At 42.3% G+C, this 21856-nt stretch overlaps 1 protein-coding gene across 1 annotated transcript in view; it reads right to left on the reverse strand.

Moving 5' to 3' along the window:
• LOC126191050 (pickpocket protein 28-like) overlaps positions 1–21856 on the reverse strand; it is a 298445-nt gene that overhangs the window by 205965 nt on the left and 70624 nt on the right. The window contains exons 4-5 of the mRNA XM_049931762.1: positions 19084–19180; positions 6087–6235 (exon numbers count right to left, since the gene is read on the reverse strand). Of these exons, the coding sequence (XP_049787719.1) occupies positions 6087–6235; positions 19084–19180 (246 nt within the window). The remainder of the gene's footprint in view (positions 1–6086; positions 6236–19083; positions 19181–21856) is intronic.

Here is a 21856-nt window from a genome sequence, read left to right on the forward strand (position 1 = left end):
GTGCAGATGTATCAAAACTTTGAACCTCCCGCTATCCAGTGCCATGCGCGAAGCGTTTCTGTCTTTTATAGTGTGTCTGTGTTAAACAACTGAAATCTGTTCTTTCTTTTTGAATCATCCGCTATATTCCGGGACTTTCCCTATATTTTACCCCTATTTCTCTCAGAATTTCGAACATCTTGCACAATTTTAGATTCTCTAAAGCTTTTCCAGGTCGACAAATCCTATTAACATCTCTTGATTTTTCTTCGGTCTTGCTTGTATTATCAACCGCAAAGCCAGAGGCGTCTCTGTGCTGGCTATACCAGTCCTTAGGCCAAACTGATCCTCCAATAATAAGCGAAAAATATGCCTATTCAAAAAAGCAGATGAAAACTCACTTGACACTTTCCTGAGAGACAAACTCCACTCCTTCCAAATTAGCAGTATAAGTGTAGAGCAGATGTGCTTCAATTCAAAGACATAGTATCAGCAGCAATTGAGAGAGTTATACTAAATAAATTAACAAACGACGGAACTGATCCTCATTGGTACACAAAACGGACCAGAAAACTTTTGCAGAAACAACAACAACAAAAAAACATACAAAATTTAAACGGGCGCAAAAATCCCCAAGATTGGCGAACTTTTACTGAAGCTCGAAATTTAGCATGGACTTCAATGCGAGATGCTTATAATAGTTTCCACAACGAAACTTTGTCTCGAAACCTGGCAGAAAATCCAAAGAGATTCCGGTCTTATGTGAAGTATGCTAGCGGCAAGACACAGTCTCTGCGCGACAGCAATGGAAATACTATCGACGACAATGCAGCGATAGCAGAGTTATTAAACACAGCCTTTCGAAATTCTCTCAACAAAGAAGACGAAGTAAATATTCCAGAACTCGAACAAAGAACAGCTGCCGACATGAGTAACTGAGAAGTAGATAACCTCGGAGTAGTGAAGCAACTTAAATTACTTAATAAAAGCAAGTCCTCTGGTCCAGACTGTGTACCAATTAGGTTCCTCTGAGAGTATGCTGATGCAATAGCTCTATACTTAACAATCATATACCACCGCTCGCTCGACGAAAGATCCGTACCCAAACACTGGAAAGTTGCACAGGTTACACAAATATTCAAGAAACGTAGTAGAAGTAATCCACTAAATTACAGGTCCATATCATTATCGAGGATATGCAACAGGATTCTGGAACATATATTTTGTTCGAACATTATAAGTTGCCTAGAAGAGAACGATCTATTGACACACAGTCAACAACGATTTAGAAAACATCGTTCTTGTGAAGCACAACTAGCCCTGTACACACACGAAGCGTTGAGTGCTGTTGACAAGGGATTTCAAATTGATTCCGTATTTTTAGATTTCCAGAAAGCTTTTGACACTGTACCACATAAGCAGCTTGTAGTGAAATTGCGTGTTTATGGAATATCGTCTCAGTTACACTATGTAATCAAAAGTATCCTGACACCCATAAAAACATACGTTTTTCATATTAGGTACATTGTGCAGCCACCTACTGCCAGGTACTCTATATCAGCAACCTCAGTAGTCATTAGACATCGTGAGAGAGCAGAATGGGGTCTTACGCGGAACTCACGGGCTTCGAACGTGGACAGGTCATTGGGTGTCACTTGTGTCATACGTCTGTATGCGAGATTTCCACACTCCTAAACATCCCTAGGTCCACTGTTTCGGATATGATAGTGAAGTGGAAACGTGAAGGGACACGTACAGCACAAAAGCGTAAAGGCCGACCTCGTCTGTTGACTGACAGACACCGCTGACGGTTGAAGAGGGTCGTAATGTGTAATAGGCAGACATCTATCCAGACCATCACACAGGGATTCCAGACTGCATCAGGGTCCACTGCAAGTACTATGACGGTTACGTGGGAGGTCAAGCTGCTGCTCATAAGCCACACATCATGCTGATAAATGCAAAACTACGCCTCACTTGGTGTAAGCAGCGTAAACATTGGACGACTACCCAGTGGAAAACGTTGTGTGGAGTGACGAATCACGGTACACAATGTGGCGATCCGATGGCAGGGTGTGGGTATGGCGAATGCCCGGTGAATGTCATCTGCCAGCATGTGTAGAGCCACAGTAAAATTCGGAGGCGGTGGTGTTACGGTGTGGTCGTGTTTTTCATCGTGGGGGCTTACACCGCTTGTTGTTTTGCGTGGCATTATCACAGCACAGGCCTACATTGATGTTTTAAGCACCTTCTTGCTTTCCACTGTTGAAGAGCCATTCCGGGATGGCGATTGCATTTTTCAACACGATCCTGCACCTGTTCCTAATGCACGGCCTGTGGGGAGTGGTTACACGACAATAACATCCCTGTAATGGACTGGCCTGCACAGAGTCCTGACCTGAATCCTATAGAACACCTTTGGGAGGTTTTGGATCGCCGACTTCGTGCCAAGCCTCACCGACCGACATCGATACCTCTGGTCAGTGCAGTACTTCGTGAAGAATGGTCTGCCATTCTTCAAGAAACCTTCCAGCATCTGACTGAACGTATGCCTCCGAGAGAGAGAGAGAGAGTGGAAGCTGTCATCAAGGCTAAGGGTGGGCCAACACCATATTGAATTCCAGCGTTACCGACGGATGGCGCCGCGAACGTGTAAGTCATTTTCAGCCAGGTGTCCGGATACTACGTGTAGTGTGTGTTACGGGATTCGTGATTTCCTGTCACGGGGATCACAGTTCGTAGTAACTGACGGAAAGTCATCGAGTAATACAGAAATGATTTCTGGCGTTCCCCAAGGTAGTGTCACAGGCGATTTGATGTTCCTTTTCTATATAAACGATTGAGATGATCTGAGCAGCCGTCTTAGGTTGTTTGCAGATGATGCTGTCATTTATCGACTAGTAAAGTCATCAGAAGTCAAAGAAATTGCAAAACGATTTAAAAAAGATATCTGTATGGTGCAAAAATTGGCAATTGACCCTAAAATAACGAAAAGTGTGAGGTCATCCACATGAATGCTGAAAGGAATCCGTTAAACTTCGGTTACACAATAAATCAGTCAAATATAAAGGCCGTGAATTCAACTGAATACCTAGAAATTACAATTAGGAACAACTTAAATTGGAAGGAACACACAGAAAATGTGGGGAAGGCCAACAAAAGACTGCGTTTCATTGGCAGAACATTTAGAAAATATAAAAGATCTACTAAAGACACTTCCTACACTACGCTTGTCCGTCCTCTTTTAGAACACTGCTGCGCGGTGTGGGATCCTTATCAGATAGGATTGACGGAATATATCAATAAAGTTCAAAGAATGGCGGCACGTTTTGCATTATCGCGAAATAGGGGAGAGATGTCACTGAAATGATACAGGATTTTGGGTGAGCATAATTAAAGCAAAGGCGTTTTTCGTTGCGGCGGAATCTTCCCATGAAATTTCAGTCACCAACTTTCTCCTCCGAATACGAAAATACTTTGTTGACGCCGACCTATATGGGGAGAAACGATCATCATAATAAAATAAGGGAAACTATAGCTCGCACGAAAAGATATAGGTGTCCGTTTTTCCGCGCGCTGTACGATATTGGAATAATAGAGGATTTTAGTGAAGGTGTTTCGATGAACCCTGTGCCAGGCACTTAAATGTGATTTGCAGAGTATCTAAGTAGATGTAGATGTAGATCCAACTGATCCTCAACTTTATTTCCCTTTCTTCTGTATATTATTCTTGCCAGCAACTTGGATGCATGAGCTGTTAAAAAAGTTGATAATGCGATAGTTCTCGCACTTGCCGGCGCCTGCTGTCCTCGAAATTGTGTGGATGATGTTTTTCCTGAAGTCTGATGTTATATCGCCAGTCTCACACACTCTACGCACCAAAGTGAATAGTCGCTTTGTTGCGATTTTCTCCAAATGATATTAGAAATTCAGACGGAATGTTATCGCCTCCTACTGGCATGATCGATTTTAAGCCTTCCAAAGCTCTTTTGAATTCTGATTCTAGTACTAGATCCCCTATCTCTTCTACATCGACTCCCGTTTCTCCTGCCACGTTATCAGACAAATCTCCCACCTCGTAGAGGCCATCAAGGCACTCTTTCCACCTATCCGCTCTCTCCTCTGCGTTTAACAGTGGAATTCCCGTTTGAGTCTTAATGTTCCCACCCTTGCCTTTAATTTCACCGAAAGCTGCTTTTTCTATAAGCTGAGTCAGTCCTTCGGATAATCATTTCTTTTTTGATTTCTTCACCTATTTCAAGTAGCTATTTCACCTTAACTTACCCGCTCTTCCTATTTATTTCATACGTAAGTGACTTGTGTTTCTGTACTACTGAATCTCCCTGAACTGCTTTTTACTTCCATCTTTCGTCGATAACTGAAGTATTTCTTCTATTACCCATGGTTTCTTCGAAGTTACCTTCCATCCACCTATGTTTTCCTTCCAGTTTTTGTGATCACCCTTTTCAGAAAAGTCCATTGTTTTTCAACTGAACTGCCTACTGAGCTATTCATTAGCGCAGCATCTATAGCCTCAAGAAACTTCCTGCGTATCTCTTCATTCCTTGGTACTGCCGTATCTCACTTCTTTGCACACCGATCCTTCCAGAATCAGTATTATCTTAAGCTTCAGCCTGCTCTTCATCATTACTAAATTGTGATGCGAGTGTATATCTGCTCCTGAGCACGCTTTACACACAAATACCTGATTACGGACTCTCTGCCTGACCATGATGTAATCTAAAATGAATCTTCCTGTATCCTCCGGCCTTTTCCAAGTGTACCTCCTCTTCTTGTGATTTTTAACAGAGTATTCGCTATTACTAGCTGAAATTCATTGCAGAAAGCAGTTTGTCTTTATCCTCTCTCATTCCTAGTACTAAACCCAAACTTTTCCGAAACCATTTCGTCTACTGCTTCTCCTACAACCGATTCCAATCATCCATGACAGTTTTCATCTTCCTTTACGTACTGAATTTTTCCTTTCAATATCTTCATATACTTGCTCTACCTCCTCATGTTCTGCTTGCGCCGTTGGAGTTTATAACAGAACTATCGTTATCGGTATTGGTTTGCTGTCGATTCTGCTGAGAACAACCGTACCACTGAATTCACTTCCTGCCTTACCTTCCTATTCATAACGAATCCTACTCCCGTTACAGCATACTCTGCACATGTTGGTATTACTCTGTATCCGTCTGACCAAAAGTCCTTGCCTTTATGTAAGCGCAAATGAATCGAACAAGGAAATATATCGGTTTAAAGAACGTAGAACTAATAAGTTTTGAAATATTGCAACATCAACATAAAATCAGAGCCGATGACATACTGGCCAAGCACGACCGACTCTCCAAGCAGAAATACAGCCACAATGGCACGATTGGAAATACAGCCGCTCTCTTAATAGCGTGAGAGCATTAAATGCCTGATTGACCGGAGTCGCTGGAAAAATTAACTCGAAGACGAATTTGTGTTACAGTCTTATGAGTGTTCATGGACAAACTTGGAAAAAGGTACGAGAAAGTAAAGGCAGGGCCAAGATTTAGGAAAACCACTGGTAATCTAAATCGGAATGGTCAGACTGTGATTTGCATCCTACTCACGCCGAGTGCCTTGTGTCTTAACTACAATATCTCCTCACTCCGTGAGTTTCTTTCCAATATAACGGAAACGTGCAGCACAGAAAAGTGGCTTTTGCAATTCCGTTTACTTAATACCTTTAAACTCCCTTTTTCTACAAGAGTGTATGATATTATTTGGTGAACATATAAATAAAATTGAATTAAATAATTTTTCTTTACTTAGTCTGCATCGTTGGTGTCATTAGAAAGGTTGTGTAAATTATATGTGAAACTTGTAACTAAACTGGGGACGTTTCTTGTGGCATTAAACCTAAATCTGAAAGGCCTCCACAGTAACATTGTTCAGAAATGCATAACAGCATTCTGTTTGGTAGCACATTTCAACTTTGTGTTTTGCAAATCGCATTACTTTTATTTAGGCTGCTTTAAACCCTCCAACATATTTTAAAGCTAGACGATAAATTCAAGAAGGCCAAGAGAATTATTAACAACTTTTTCACATTGAGAACTAGATAACCGACTTACGCTTTGTCCGTGAAGAAGTCGTCGTAGGCAATGCTGTTGAAAGTGAAGCAGATTCCTTCATCTGTAAGAACTGTGTCGAAAAGGCACGAGCAGTTGTCTTCAGAATGCCACGAGCAGTTGAGGAGTGTTTGTGCGAGTTTTGGGGCAGCCTGAAAGTAAGGCAACTCTATGAAATATTTGTCATTTCATCAACTGACTGAAGTACACTTTACATTTTACTCTTTCAGTTTCCTCTTTCTGTTTTCAAAAAACAAGTTTTCTTTAAATGGGAAGAAAGTGTTATTTCTCTCTCTCTCTCTCTCTCTCTCTCTGTCTGTGTGTGTGTGTGTGTGTGTGTGTGTGTGTGTGTGTGTGTGTGTCTGTGTCTGTTAGAGGGAGAGGGAGAGGAGGCCGAGAGAAAACATTCTGCGTTTCCATAAACAACTAAAAAAACAGAAACAATTAGAAAGGAAAAAAATCTTATGTGGAAAATTCAATGACACATCGTCAACGCGTAGAACACATGCGACGTCATAAATATAACATGGAAGCAGAATGACATGTACTAATATCGCCTATGGTCGAAATTCGACAAATTGCGTCAGTGGACCTGATCTGTGATGGCAAATGTCATGTACCTTAAAGTGTCTGAAATTTTAGCCACAGAACAGATCCATAGCAAATGCTCCATTGTAGCTACGTGTGTTCTTTTCTTATAATAAGGGGTGTTGTAGCTACTCAAAATGAAGATACTGAAAATTAGAAACACTCAAAATTTTGAGGTGAAGGCAGAAAACGAACATAGAGTTAGTTCAGTTTACTCTTAGACCAAAGTAAGGGAAAAAAAACTAGTGTAATAAACAACGTTTGTTATCAACGACTGGTTCGTTAAAATGTTTCGTTTTCCACCATCGACAACATCGACGACGAAACACTTGCAGCATTGTAGCTGTCCGGTATGCGTGTGTTACTGCAAATGAACTATCTGTAAGACTTAAATATGAATGTCCCTAGAATGCAACTTCACGGAAAGTTATTACCTTCGTGTGTCGTTCCTATCTTAGCACCTGATTGTCACGCGTGGTAGACGTTATTAGTAATGTCAGAGACAAAGAAAAACTTTTCACACGTGTGTGTCTACTTCCTCTTCCGTGTCCTATTGGCTATGTATACACATGACTTTTTCTCTTGTGTACATCTACGCCAAAGTGTCTCTTCCGGATTATATATGTTGCATTCGTCTATTTGTATAATTAATTTAAAAAATCGGTGCTTCAATTTTCGACACTCACGTATGGTGCATTATCGTTATGAATGTCCATATTGCTATTACTATCCTTACGCAAAAATTGTGTCTGTCTAACTCTGCGTCTTTCAGTCTAACCCGCTGGCATTCTCCTTCTAGGCATAAAAAGAATGTCGGAAGTCGTCGTTATTCAAAATCAAGAAATTACGAATCTCCACACAGTTATTCGTATACACTGATGAGCCAAAGAAACTGGTGCACCGGCCTAATATCGTGTAGGGCCCTCGCGAGCACGCAGAAGTCCCGTAACACGACGTGGCATGGACTCGACTAATGTCTGAAGTAGTGCTGGAGGGAATTGACACGATGAATCCTGCAGGTCTGTCCATAAATCCGTAAGAGTACAAGGGGATGGAGATTTCTGAACAGCACGTTGCAACGCATCCCAGATATTCTCAATAATGTTCATGTCTGTGGAGTTTGGTGGCCAGCGGAAGTGTTAAAACTCAGAAGAGTGTTCCTGGAGCCACTCTGAAGCAATTCCGGACGTGTGGGACGTCGCATCGTCCTGCTGTAATTGGCCAAGTCCGTGGAAAGCACAGTGGATATGAATGGATGCAGGTGATCAGACAGTATGCTTACGTACGTGTCACCTGTCAGAGTCGATCTAGACGTATCAGGGGTCATATATCACTCCAACTCCACAGCCCCACCATTACAGAGCCTCCACCAGCTTGAACAATCCCTTGCTGACATGGAAGGTCCATGGATTCATGAGGTTGTTTCCATACCCGTAGGCGTCAATCCGTTCGATACAGTATGAAACGAGACTCATCTGACCAGGCAACATGTTTCCAGCCATCAACAGTCCAATTTTTGTGTTGACGGGCCCAGGCCAGGCGTAAAGCATTGTGTTGGGCAGATTAGATTAGTTTTTCGTTCCATAGATCTGTGCTGAGGAGATCGTCGTGGATGTGGAACATGTCAATTTTTTTTAGCTGAAACAACAATACTAATAGTATGAATATATACAATACATCATTTGTTTCTATTAAAAAATTCGTCAATGGAGTAGAAAGAAGTGGCCACTAGTTAAATCTTTCAGGCTCCTTTTAAACTGATCTTTATTTGTAACTAAATTTTTTATGTTTGCTGGCAAATTATTGAAGATGTGTGTTCCTGAGTAGTGGACCCCTTTTTGAACTAAAGGAAGTGCTTTTAAGTCCTTGTGCAGATCATTTTTGTTCCTGGTATTGTATGTAAGAACTGAGCTGTTTGTTGGAAAAAGAGATATATTATTTAGGACAAATTTCATTAAGGAGTAAATATACTGAGAGGCAGTAGTTAGTATACCCAGTTCTTTGAAGAGGCTTCTACAGGACGTCCGTGAATTTACTCCACAAATAATACATATTATACGCTTTTGGACTCTGAAAACTTTTGTTTGACTTGAAGAGTTACCCCAAAATATTATACCATATGACATTATGGAATGAAAGTAGGCAAAGTACGCAAACTTTTTCATTTTTATGTCGCCTATGTCTGCTAACACTCGAATTGCAAATACAGATTTGTTAAGGTGTTTCTGCCGTTCTGTGGTGTTCTCCTCCCAACGGAATTTATTATCAAGTTGTAATAAAAGGAATTTAAGACTGTCAACCTCTTCTATCTGCTCTTCTTCATACTTTATGCATATGCTGGGTGGAAACTCTCTTACAGGTTCTGAATTGCATATAGTGAGTCTTTTCGAAGTTTAATGTCAGTGAGTTGGCTTTAAACCATTTATTAATATCCATGAAAATATCATTAGCAGATCTTTCTAGAACTGCACTCGACATACTATTTATTGCAATAGTTGTGTCATCTGCAAACAAAACGAACTCTGCTTCTGGCAGTGTAACTGATGAGAGGTCATTAATGTACACAAGAAAAAGAGATGGCCCTAAGATGGATCCTTGTGGGCCACCACATGTAATTTCTTCCAATTCTGACGATGACTGATGACTTAATTCACTAGTCCCTTGCATTGACACCATTTGTTTCCTGTTAGCGAGGTATGACTTGAACCATTTTGCAACACTGCCTGTGAAACCATAGAATTCTAATTTATTTAAAGGATGTTGTCGTTCACACAATCGAATGCCTTTGACAAATCACAGAAAATACCTGCTGCTTGTAACTTGTTATTTAATGAACTAAACACATTTTCACTGTAGGTGTAAATAGCCTTCTCGATATCAGAACGCTTCAGAAATCCAAACTGTGTTCTTGATAATATGTTATTTGTGGTCACATTATTGAGAAGGATACACGAGTGGACCTTCGGCTCCGAAAGTCCATATCGATGATGTTTCGTTGAATAGTTCGCACGCTGATACTTGTTGATGGCCCAGCATTGAAATCTGCGGCAGTCTGAGGAAGGGTTGCGCTTCTGTCACGTTGAACGATCCTCTTCAGTCGTCGTTGGTTTCGTTCTCGCAGGATCTTTTTCCGACTGCAGCGATGCCGGAGATTTGATGTTTTACCGGATTCCTGCTATTCACTGGACACTCGTGAAATGTCCCTACGGGAAAATCCCCAATTCATGGCTTCCGCGGAGATGCTGTGTCCCATCGCTTATGCGCCGACTATAGCACCACGTTCAAACTCACTTAAATCTTGATAACCCGTAACTGTAGGAGCGGTAACCAATCTAACAACTGCTCCAGACGCTTGTTGTCTTCTACAGGTATTGCCGAGTGCCGCGCCGTATTCCACCTGTTTATATATGTCTGTATTTGAATACGCACAGCTATACCAGTTCCTTTGGCGCTGCAGTATAGAAAAGTAAGCGAAATAACGATGGCAACGTACAACGTTATTTACAGACTTCGTTACTACGATATGTTGATTTTCACTGCTGACAAATTGTGATTTAGGCTTTTCCTTGATTTCCCTAAATCGCTTCAGGGAAATGTCGGGTAGTTCCTCTAAAAGGGCACAGCCTATATCCTTCCCCATCCTACCCTGATCCGCTGGGACCGATGACATCGCTGTTTGGTCCCCTCCCACAGATCAACCAACCAAATCACTGCTGATAACATCATCGACCTAGTATTTGTCGTATTGTAGCTGCAAATGAATCGTGTAAATGTGAAAGCCCATAGAGTGCGATTTCACGAAATGTTGTTACTTGCGTGTGTCATAGTTGCCATTGCACCTGATCGGTGCGTAGGGCAGAGGTTGGTAGCTCTTCTATTTTCGATGTTCAGGTATGGCAGATTTTAACGCGTGATAGAGAATGTAACATCAGTGTTATGAATATGAAAACTTCTACTTCCGTTTACTACTCTTAACGGCATGGTAAACAAATTATTGTTTCTTTGCGCTCATTTTTATGGCAAAGTACCTTCCGAATTATATAAGCATCATTGGCATCCTTGTACAGTTACTTTTGAAAATCTGTACTTTAATTTTCGAGTTCAGGTATTAGTAATATTTTAGGTTTATTTTCGAACATAGACCATTTATGAAATTTACTAACAATTTTGTGTCAGTTAGGTGTAGCACAAGTGATATGCATGTTATGCAAACCACTGTCAGATCCATGGCAGAGGGTATTTCCCATTGTACCATTATAAGGGTTATCTCCCGTTCCATTAAAGCAAGGAGCGCGGTATAAGGGGCTTGACCACTACAGGCAACAATGCAATGACGTCTTGTTGTTGATGTTGGTGCGTATAGATTTCACTGACAGTTGATCCCATCCATTTCTCGAAGCTGTTTTCGTCCTCCAAAGAGTATGTATGGGATTCAGGTTGGTAGACCATGAGTTACATTATATATGTCATCGAATATATTTGCCCATAAGACCAGTCTTTTGCTGTTGAGGGTTGCCGTCTTATAGGAAGAAACCATCACGTACTGCATCAGCATAATAACGTCTGCAGATCTGCGAAATAACGATTTCATTTGGAAAGAGATGGGGTTCAGTCTCATCCAGAAATGAACCGTCCCACAATAGTGTTCCATAGATTTCGTGTTTGTTTTGAATACAGTAAGAGAGAGACCCTGTAGTCAACCATAGTGCCAGTAGTGCTAGAGTTTGTTTTCAATACAGTCCAGAGACAGGTAGTGCTATTTTCATTGTTTTCTACAAGAAGTGGCTAGCAACCACAGTTTAGTGAATAAGCAGCCGCCTTTAGTGAATTAGCAGTCTAGTTAAAGGTTGATTAACTCTCTTCAGTAAATTGTTTCCTTAGGATGGATAGGATGTGTGACTGCTGTGTACGGACGCAGGAGGAGCTGGCCACTGTTCGCGAACAGCTGAGCGTGTTGATGGCCGCGGTCAGCCGTCTTCAGGCTGCTGCCTCGGAGTGTAGCGGCAGTGGGGAGTCTGGTGCGTCGCAAGGTACACCCCAGGTGTTACATGCTTCACCCACTGTCCCTGCTGTCGAGACATCTTCGCGGGTACCGGGCGCGGTTGGGCCACCCTCTCCCCAAGGGGAGTGGCGGGTTCAGCGGCGTTCGCGGCGCACGAGGCGGAAGGTCAATGTGGAGGCTGGCCGTGTGGCATCGCCCGCTCTGCCTGTGAGGGGACATGTGGCTGCTCCTTCAGCAAGGTCCGAGCAGGCACACGGGGGGAGGGGTTTATTAGTTATTGGGAGCTCCAACGTTAGGCGGGTGATGGAGCCCCTTAGGGAAATAGCGAGAAGGTCGGGGAAGAAGGCCAGTGTTCACTCTGTCTGCTTGCCAGGGGGTCTCATCCGAGATGTGGAGGAGGCCCTACCGGCGGCGATAGAGAGCACTGGGTGCACCCGACTGCAAATTGTTGCTCATGTCGGCACCAATGACTCCTGCTGTCTGGGTTCAGAGGTCATCCTCAGTTCGTACAGGCGGTTGGCGGAATTGGTGAAGGCGGAAAGCCTCGCTCGCGGGGTGGAATCAGAGCTAACTATTTGTAGTATGCCGGCCGCGGTGGTCTAGCGGTTCTGGCGCTGCAGTCTGGAACCGCGGGACTGCTAAGGTCGCAGGTTCGAATCCTGCCTCGGGCATGGGTGTGTGTGATGTCCTTAGGTTAGTTAGGTTTAAGTAGTTCTAAGTTCTAGGAGACTTATGACCTAAGATGTTGAGTCCCATAGTGCTCAGAGCCATTTGAACCATTTGTAGTATCGTTCCCAGAACCGATCGCGGTCCTCTGGTTTGGAGCCGAGTGGAAGGCTTAAACCAGAGGCTCAGACGATTCTGCGGAGATCTGGGGTGCAAATTTCTCGACCTCCGCTATCGGGTGGAGAAATGTAGGGTCCCCCTGAATAGGTCAGGCGTGCACTACACGCCGGAAGCGGCTACAAGGGTAGCGGAGTACGTGTGGAGTGCACATGGGGTTTTTTTAGGTTAGAGAATCCCCTCCCTAGGCCCGACAAGACGCCTCCTGAGACGCGGCAAGATAGGAGTAGGCAAAATGCAACAGGGAATAACAATATTAATGTGCTAATAGTAAACTGCAGGAGCGTCTATAGAAAGGTCCCAGAACTGCTCTCATTAATAAACGATCACAACGCCCATATAGTACTAGGGACAGAAAGTTGGCTGAAACCAGACGTAAACAGCAACGAAATCCTAAACTCAGATTGGAATGTATACCGCAGAGACAGGCTGAACAGTGAAGGGGGAGGCGTGTTTATAGCGGTAAGAAGTGCAATAGTATCGAAGGAAATTGACGGAGATCCGAAATGTGAAATGATTTGGGTGAAGGTCGCGGTTAAAGCAGGCTCAGACATGGTAATTGGATGTCTCTATAGGCCCCCTGGCTCAGCAGCTGTTGTGGCTGAGCACCTGAAGGATAATTTGGAAAATATTTCGAGTAGATTTCCCCACCATGTTATAGTTCTGGGTGGAGATTTTAATTTGCCGGATATAGACTGGGAGACTCAGACGTTCATAACGGGTGGCAGGGACAAAGAATCCAGTGAAATTTTTTTAAGTGCTTTATCTGAAAACTACCTTGAGCAGTTAAACAGAGAACCGACTCGTGGCGATAACATATTAGACCTTCTGGTGACAAACAGACCCGAACTATTTGAAAAAGTCAACGCAGAACAGGGAATCAGTGATCATAAAGCGGTTACGGCATCGATGATTTCAGCCGTAAATAGGAATATTAAAAAGGGTAGGAAGATTTTTCTGTTCAGAAAAAGTGACAAAAAGCAGATTTCAGAGTACCTGTTGGCTCAACACAAAAGTTTTGTCTCAAGTACTGATAGTGTTGAGGATCAGTGGACAAAGTTCAAAACCATCGTACAATATGCGTTAGATGAGTATGTGCCAAGCAAGATCGTAAGAGATGGAAAAGAGCCACCGTGGTTCAACAACCGAGTTAGAAAACTGCTGCGGAAGCAAAGGGAACTTCACAGCAAACATAAACATAGCCAAAGCCTTGCAGACAAACAAAAATTACGCGAAGCGAAATGTAGTGTGATGAGAGCTATGCGAGAGGCGTTCAATGAATTCGAAAGTAAAGTTCTATGTACTGACTTGGCAGAAAATCCTAAGAAATTTTGGTCTTATGTCAAAGCGGTAGGTGGATCAAAACAAAATGTCCAGACACTCTGTGACCAAAATGGTACTGAAACAGAGGATGACAGACTAAAGGCCGAAATACTAAATGTCTTTTTCCAAAGTTGTTTCACAGAGGAAGATTGCACTGTAGTTCCTTCTCTAGATTGTCGCACAGATGACAAAATGGTAGATATCGAAATAGACGACAGAGGGATAGAGAAACAATTAAAATCGCTCAAAAGAGGAAAGGCCTCTGGACCTGATGGGATACCAGTTCAATTTTACACAGAGTACGCGAAGGAACTTGCCCCCCTTCTTGCAGCGTTGTACCGTAGGTCTCTAGAAGAGCGTAGCGTTCCAAAGGATTGGAAAAGGGCACAGGTCATCCCCGTTTTCAAGAAGGGACTTCGAACAGATGTGCAGAACTATAGACCTATATCTCTAACGTCGATCAGTTGTAGAATTTTGGAACACGTATTATGTTCGAGTATAATGACTTTTCTGGAAACTAGAAATCTACTCTATAGGAATCAGCATGGGTTTCGAAAAAGACGGTCATGTGAAACCCAGCTCGCGCTATTCGTCCACGAGACTCAGAGGGCCATAGACACGGGTTCACAGGTAGATGCCGTGTTTCTTGACTTCCGCAAGGCGTTCGATACAGTTCCCCACAGTCGTTTATTGAACAAAGTAAGAGAATATGGACTATCAGACCAATTGTGTGATTGGATTGAGGAGTTCCTAGATAACAGGACGCAGCATGTTATTCTCAATGGAGAGAAGTCTTCCGAAGTAAGAGTAATTTCAGGTGTGCCGCAGGGGAGTGTTATAGGACCGTTGCTATTCACAATATACATAAATGACCTGGTGGATGACATCGGAAGTTCACTGAGGCTTTTTGCAGATGATGCTGTGGTGTATCGAGAGGTTGTAACAATGGAAAATTGTACTGAAATGCAGGAGGATCTGCAGCGAATTGACGCATGGTGCAGGGAATGGCAATTGAATCTCAATGTAGACAAGTGTAATGTGCTGCGAATATACAGAAAGATAGATCCTTTATCATTTAGCTACAAAATAGCAGGTCAGCAACTGGAAGCAGTTAATACCATAAATTATCTGGGAGTACGCATTAGGAGTGATTTAAAATGGAATGATCATATAATGTTGATTGTCGGTAAAGCAGATGCCAGACTGAGATTCATTGGAAGAATCCTAAGGAAATGCAATCCGAAAACAAAGGAAGTAGGTTACAGTACGCTTGTTCGCCCACTGCTTGAATACTGCTCAGCAGTATGGGATCCGTACCAGATAGGGTTGATACAAGACATAGAGAAGATCCAACGGAGAGCAGCGCGCTTCGTTACAGGATCATTTAGTAATCGCGAAAGCGTTACGGAGATGATAGATAAACTCCAGTGGAAGACTCTGCAGGAGAGACGCTCAGTAGCTCGGTACGGGCTTTTGTCAAAGTTTCGAGAACATACCTTCACCGAAGAGTCAAGCAGTATATTGCTCTCTCCTACGTATATCTCGCGAAGAGACCATGAGGATAAAATCAGAGAGATTAGAGCCCACACAGAGGCATACCGACAATCCTTCTTTCCACGAACAATACGAGACTGGAATAGAAGGGAGAACCGATAGAGGCACTGAAGGTACCCTCCGCCACACACCGTCAGGTGGCTTGCGAAGTATGGATGTAGATGTAGATGTAGACTGCTTGTTTCGAAGACAACCCCCTCTCGGTTATTTGATCCAAGACACATCTGTCACTTCGTTGAGTTTTCGTTGAGGTGCAATCCAGTGTAGGCAGCAAATGCTGCCTTTTTAACTTTCAGTGTGCAGTGCATACGTGGCTGCTCGCTTCACTTAGATGGGACCTTCATTTAGGCAACTGTTATATGCTCCCGATGTTACCTGATATTACCCTGCAGCATACGCAGATAGCGTTTGTGAAGGACCTGCAGTCCACTTTTTAGAGAAATTAGTTAACTAATTATTGCTTTCTGATTATTTCCAGGTTCGTGTTTTCAGTCCTGCTTAAACACTGAAATCTCTGCTCCACAGTAATGTGTTACGCCGCTAGGAGAAGCTAAAATAAAATTTCCCTGTTCATCTTCACTTCGGTACTGTGGCGCTTGGATTATAATGTGTATCAGGCTGAAGACGTATACTTGCAAACATATAATATTATCACCTAACTTTTTTCCTTCTTACTCGTTCGATACCGCACACCGCGACTCCTACGCCCCCCCCCCCCCCCCACTACCCCGCAGTTTTTTTTTTTTAGTCCTCTTTCATCCGACTGGTTTGATGCGGCCCCCTCAAGAATTCTTCATCTCAGAGTAGCACTTGCCACATACGTCCTGAATTATTTGCTTATGTATGCCAACCTGGTTTCCTCTACAGTTTTTGCCCTACACAGCTTCTTAAAGTACCACGGAAGTCATTGCCTGATATCTTAACATCTGTCCTATCATTCTGTCCCTTGTCCTTGTCGGCGTTTTCCACATATTACTTTCCTCTCCAATTCTGCGCAAAACTTCATTCCTTATCTTATCAGCCCACCTAATTTTCAACATGTCTGTAACACCACATCTCAAATATTTCGATTCTCTTCTGTTCCGATTTTCCCTTAGTGCATCTTTCATTAGCATACAATGCTGTGCTCCAAACATATATTCTCAGAGATTTCTTCCTCAGTTAAGGCCTTTGTTTGATACTAGTAGACTTGTCTTTGCCAGGAATGCCCTTTTTGCCACTGCTAGTCTGCTTCTGATGTCCTCCTTTCTCCTTCCGTCAATGGTTATTTTGCTATCTGTGTTACAGAATTCTTTAACGCTATCTAGTTCGTTACCTCCAACCCTCATGTTAAGTTCCTTGCTATTCTTATTTCTACTACTTCTTATTACTTTCGTCTTTCTTCGATTTATTCTCAGTACATATTCTGTACTCATTAAACGGTTCATTCCATTGAGCAGATCGTGTAATTCTTCTTCACTTTCATTCAGGATAGCAATGTTATCAGCGAATCGTATCATTGATATCCTTTCACCCTGAATTTTAATTCCACTCCTGAACCTTTCTTTTATTTCCATCACTGCTTCTTAGATGTACAGATTGAACAGTAGGGGCCAAAGACAAAAGCCCTGTCTTAAACCCCTTTTTCGTTCTTTGTCGTCCATTCTTATTATTCCCTCTTGGCGTTTGTACATATTGTATATTACCCGTCTCTCCCTATAGCTTACCCCTATTTTTCCCAGAATGTCGAACATTATGCACCATTGTATATTGTCGAACGCTTTTTCCAGGTCGACAAATCCAATGGACATGTCTTGATTTTTCTTTAGTCTTGCATCCATTATCAACCGCATCGTCAGAATTGCATCTCTGGTGCCTTTACCTTTCCTAAGTCTAAGTGACCGTCATCTAACACATCTTCAATTTTATTTTCCGTTCTTCTGTATAATATTCTTGTCAGCAACTGGGATGCATGAGCTGTTAAGCTCCTTGTGCGATAATTCTCGCACTTGTCAGTTCTTGCAGTCTTCGGAATTGTATGGCTGATATTTTTTCGGAAGTCAGACGATATGTCTCCAGACTCATACATTTTAAACAACAACGTGAATAGTCGTTTTGTTGCCACTTCTCCAAGCGATTTTAGAAATTCTGATGGAATGTTATCTACCCCTCTGCCTTATTTGATCTTAAGTCCTCCGAAGTTCTCTTAAATTCTAACACTGGATCCCATATTTCTTCTAAAGCGACCCCTGTTTCTTTTTCTTGCTTTGAATTTCACCGGAGGTTATCTTGACTTTCCTATATGCTGAGTCAGTCCTTCCGACAATCATTTCTTTTTTGATTTCTTCACTTTTTCATGTAGCCATTTCGTCTCAGCTTCCCTGCACATTCTATTTATTTCATTCCACAGCGACTTGTATTTTTGTTTTCCTCAATTTCCCTGTACATTTGTTTTACTACCTTCTTTCATCGATCAACTGAAGTGTTTCTTCTGTTACCCATGGTTCCTTCGCAGTTACCAATGTTTATCTTTCCAAATTCTGCGACTGTCGTTTTTAGAGACGTCCATTCCTTTTCAACTGTACTGCCTACTGGGCTGTTCTTTATTGCTGTATCTATAGCCTTAGAGAACTATCTCGTCATTTCTTAGAACTTCTGTATACCATTTCTTTGCGTATTGATTCTTCCTGACTAACCTTTTAAACTTCAGCCTACTCTTCATCACTACTACATTGTCATCTGAGGCTGTATCTGCTCCTGTGTACGTCTTACAATCCAATATCTGATTTTAGAATCTCTTTCTGACACGATGTAATCTAACTGATGTCTTCCCGTATCACGCGAATTTTTCCAAGTACACCACCTCTTGTGATTCTCGAACAGAATATTCGCTATTATTAGCTGAAATTTCCTACAGAAATCAATTAGTCTTTCTCCTGCATTCCAGTTGCCCCATGGCTATTAGATTTTCATCTCCCTTTTCGGACTATATTACCGTTTCAGTATCCCCATATACTTTCTCTATCTCTTAATCTTCAGCGTGCGACGTGGGCGTGTATACCTAAATTATCGTTGTAGGTGTTAAGAATACAGAAACCTTAGAAATTATATCCAGAGATTTAACCATCTGGCAATCTCAACGTGCTTCCCGTTCGCTGTTATCCCCTTAGTAGCTTTTCGATGAAATTATCTATAGCTGCAGTTTCTCTCTCTCCGGAATAATTCCTTCTAATCTGCCACGTCTATTACCCCGTCCTTTTCCATCTTGGCACTCCTTATCATTCCTTTGTCGATGGGATGACAGACCCTAACCTTCATTTCCTCCTTCATTCCTTCATTGTCTTTCGTTCTACTCAGTCATGCAGTTTTCTATTATGTACAAAAGTGGATTGCAGGTCCATAATTTCGCATAATGTTGTATTACGTAGTGTTACTGTGGTCACAACATAGCAAAATTCGATATAAATTATCACGTTTTCTGGAGCTACAGTTTTTGTAGTGATTTTTCTCTAATTTATGAAAACCATTGCACTTCATATTACTTCACAAAATTAATATATTGTTCTTTAGTTAATAACTGCATCACGCTAATGCTAGAGTAAGTTATGGAGAGGGAAGAACTACATGAGAAGATTTAAAATTTGTCGACAATGATGTTAGTACAATATTACATTAATCTATCTCAAAAGCAAGTATTTCTGAGAATTTTACCTTTAATAAAAACTCTATTGCATCTTCATCCGTTGTATTGGCTCCGACAATTTTGTTTCCGTCACAGATGAGACTAGCATATCCCAGGTACTGCGTCCTGTAAGAAATTTCGAGGAAACATAATTACTTACTGCCCAACTTACATTGATTCATCAGGATGCTATACTTTTTTGATGTAAAGAAGTCTGGGTCTCAAGTGGTTCTGACTGGGCCTCAAGTGGTTCTCAACAGTATTATTCTTTCACATTGTTACTCTTGTTTGCTTTGTGATTGTATTGCGCTGGACACCTCTGATTCAAATGGCTCTGAGCACTATGGGACTTAACATCTGAGGTCATCGGTCCCCTGGAATTTAGAATTACTTTAACCTAACTAACCTGAGGACATCACACATATCCATGCCCGAGGCAGGATTCGAACGTGCGACCGTAGCGGTCGCGCGGTTCCAGACTGAAGCGCCTAGAACCGGTCGGCCACACTGGCCGGCTGGACACCTCTGTACCTTGTTTCAAACACGCTGTTGGTCATTCCAATTGCTGTTGACTGTGAGAAGAGTTAAGCTTTGGAGCTCGATAACAAGCGAGCCACTCTGTGTAGTGTCCCTTTTGCGATGTTTAAGAATAATGCATGTGACGTGTGTATAAAACAGACCAAACAGACCAGACTGAAAGTCAATTGTGAAAAAAATATAAAATTATTTACAAAAAATATAACGTCGATACTAAGGTAGGGAAAGACAATAACGATGATAAACACTATCGCAGAAAAGTATAGGGTGAAGTAAAACATTTATGTCTTTGTATAACTATAGAAGATGGAAAAGATAAGTTATTACTCGCTTTTCTGCTGTTTCTGATTCTCATGTTACTATTGTTAGATAGATATTGTGTTTAGCGTCGAACGCTACCAGATGTTCTACTTGTTCTTTCGACTAGACGATAAAAAAGGTGTGTATCGGGTTATTGATGGAAATATATGTGTAAAAGTGAGTTCATTGTATTATTTCAATAGCATGCCAGCCACTAACCGCAATGTTTTAATTGAAAATAGAGAATAATTAGTATTTTTCAGCTATCGTGAGGACGAAAGCAGCGGTCGCTGACTGGCAACAACTGGCCGCCATTATGCGGCGGACTGAATACTAACTTTTCTTACAGCTTTCCACAAGAGCAGAAGTGATATAATCATTTTAAAAGCACTCCGTCTTCAGTCCACGAGTGGCCTACCGCGACCATCCGACCGCCGTGTCATCCTCAGGGGGGATGCGGATAGGAGGGGCGTGGGGGTCAGCACACCGCTCTCCCGGTCGTTATGATGGTACTCTTGTACAAAGACGCTACTATTCGGTCGAATAGTTCCTCAATTGGCATCACGAGGCTGAGTGCATCCCGAAAAATGGCAACAGCGCATGGCGGCTTGGATGGTCGTCCATCCAAGTGCGCGACCACGCCCGACAGCGCTTAACTTCGGTGATCTCACGGGAACCGGTGTAGCCACTGCGGCAAGGCCGTTGCTCCATAATCATTTTAAAACATTATTTAATTTAAATCTTATTAGTTCCATGAGTTAATTTTGTAAGAGTTCAAATACTTTCAGAGATACCATTTGTCGTAGATCTGTGAACTTTGGCCTTGACTGTATGTAGATAAAAAAACAGTTATGATAATCTTGTAGGGAGCCTGGCACTCATTTAAATTAAAAACAAACATTTATGTTGGCCTCCTATACGTTACTCTGCTTCTAACGGTCTCACCTACGTAAAGAAAATAATTAATGGTAACCTCTTATCTTACGTAGTATCAAAAAGCATAAAACAAATATAGAATATTAAAAAGGGAACCGTTAGATCTGTTTACATAATTTTAATAATTAGCATTTGCAGAAGTTGTATGTAAACAAACATAATTGAGCCGTAACTTATCTCTGGAGCAGTTGGTGTGTCGGATCTTCCTTGTGCCCCACTTCACCGCGGTGCGACTGGTCGCGATCGCCCATTTGGGCGCGTGCGGAACGATTCGAGGGGGAGTCGGGGCAGCATCGAGACGCGCTGGAAGTTACGCTGCTCACCGAGAGAGAGGGTGGCGACCCTGCCTGTCGTCGTCGTTGCATTACTTGGTCGTGCGGTCGTGGTTGACGTTTCACATGTGGCTGAACACTCCCTGTTTCCTTAAATAACGTAATTATCCGGCGAACGGTCCGGACACATGGATAATGTTGTCCAGGTTACCGAGCAGCATACATAGCACACGCCCGTTGGGCGTTTTGATCACAATAGCCATACATCAACAAGATATCTACCTTTCCCGCAATTGGTAAACGGTCCATTTTAACACGGGTAATGTATCACGAAGCAAATACCGTCCGCACTGGCGGAATGTTACGTGATATCACGTACTTATACGTTTGTGGACATTACAGTGCCATCTATCACAAAGCGAAAAAAGTGGTCCAACTAAAACATTCATATTTCTTTACGTACTACACGAATATGTAATAAAAAAATGGGGGCCATCTAGCGGGCCAACCATAGCGCCATTTGGTTTTCTCCTTCAAGCTAGACGAGTTTCGTTTTTTGTAGTTTTTTCGTTTCGTTCTTATTTCGTGAGATATTTGTCCCGGTCACTATCAATGGACCACCCTGTATATACCTGGGTATCACGTTCCGATACCACCCTACTGCCATCTCAAAGTTGGCAACAGAATTGCAAGTTTCCGTCAGACGCTGACAGCTGTCGCGTGGGATCTAGCGGGCCAAGTGGTTTATGCCTGCAGA

This window comes from Schistocerca cancellata, chromosome 6 (assembly GCF_023864275.1).
Source record: "Schistocerca cancellata isolate TAMUIC-IGC-003103 chromosome 6, iqSchCanc2.1, whole genome shotgun sequence".
NCBI lineage: Eukaryota > Metazoa > Arthropoda > Insecta > Orthoptera > Acrididae > Schistocerca > Schistocerca cancellata.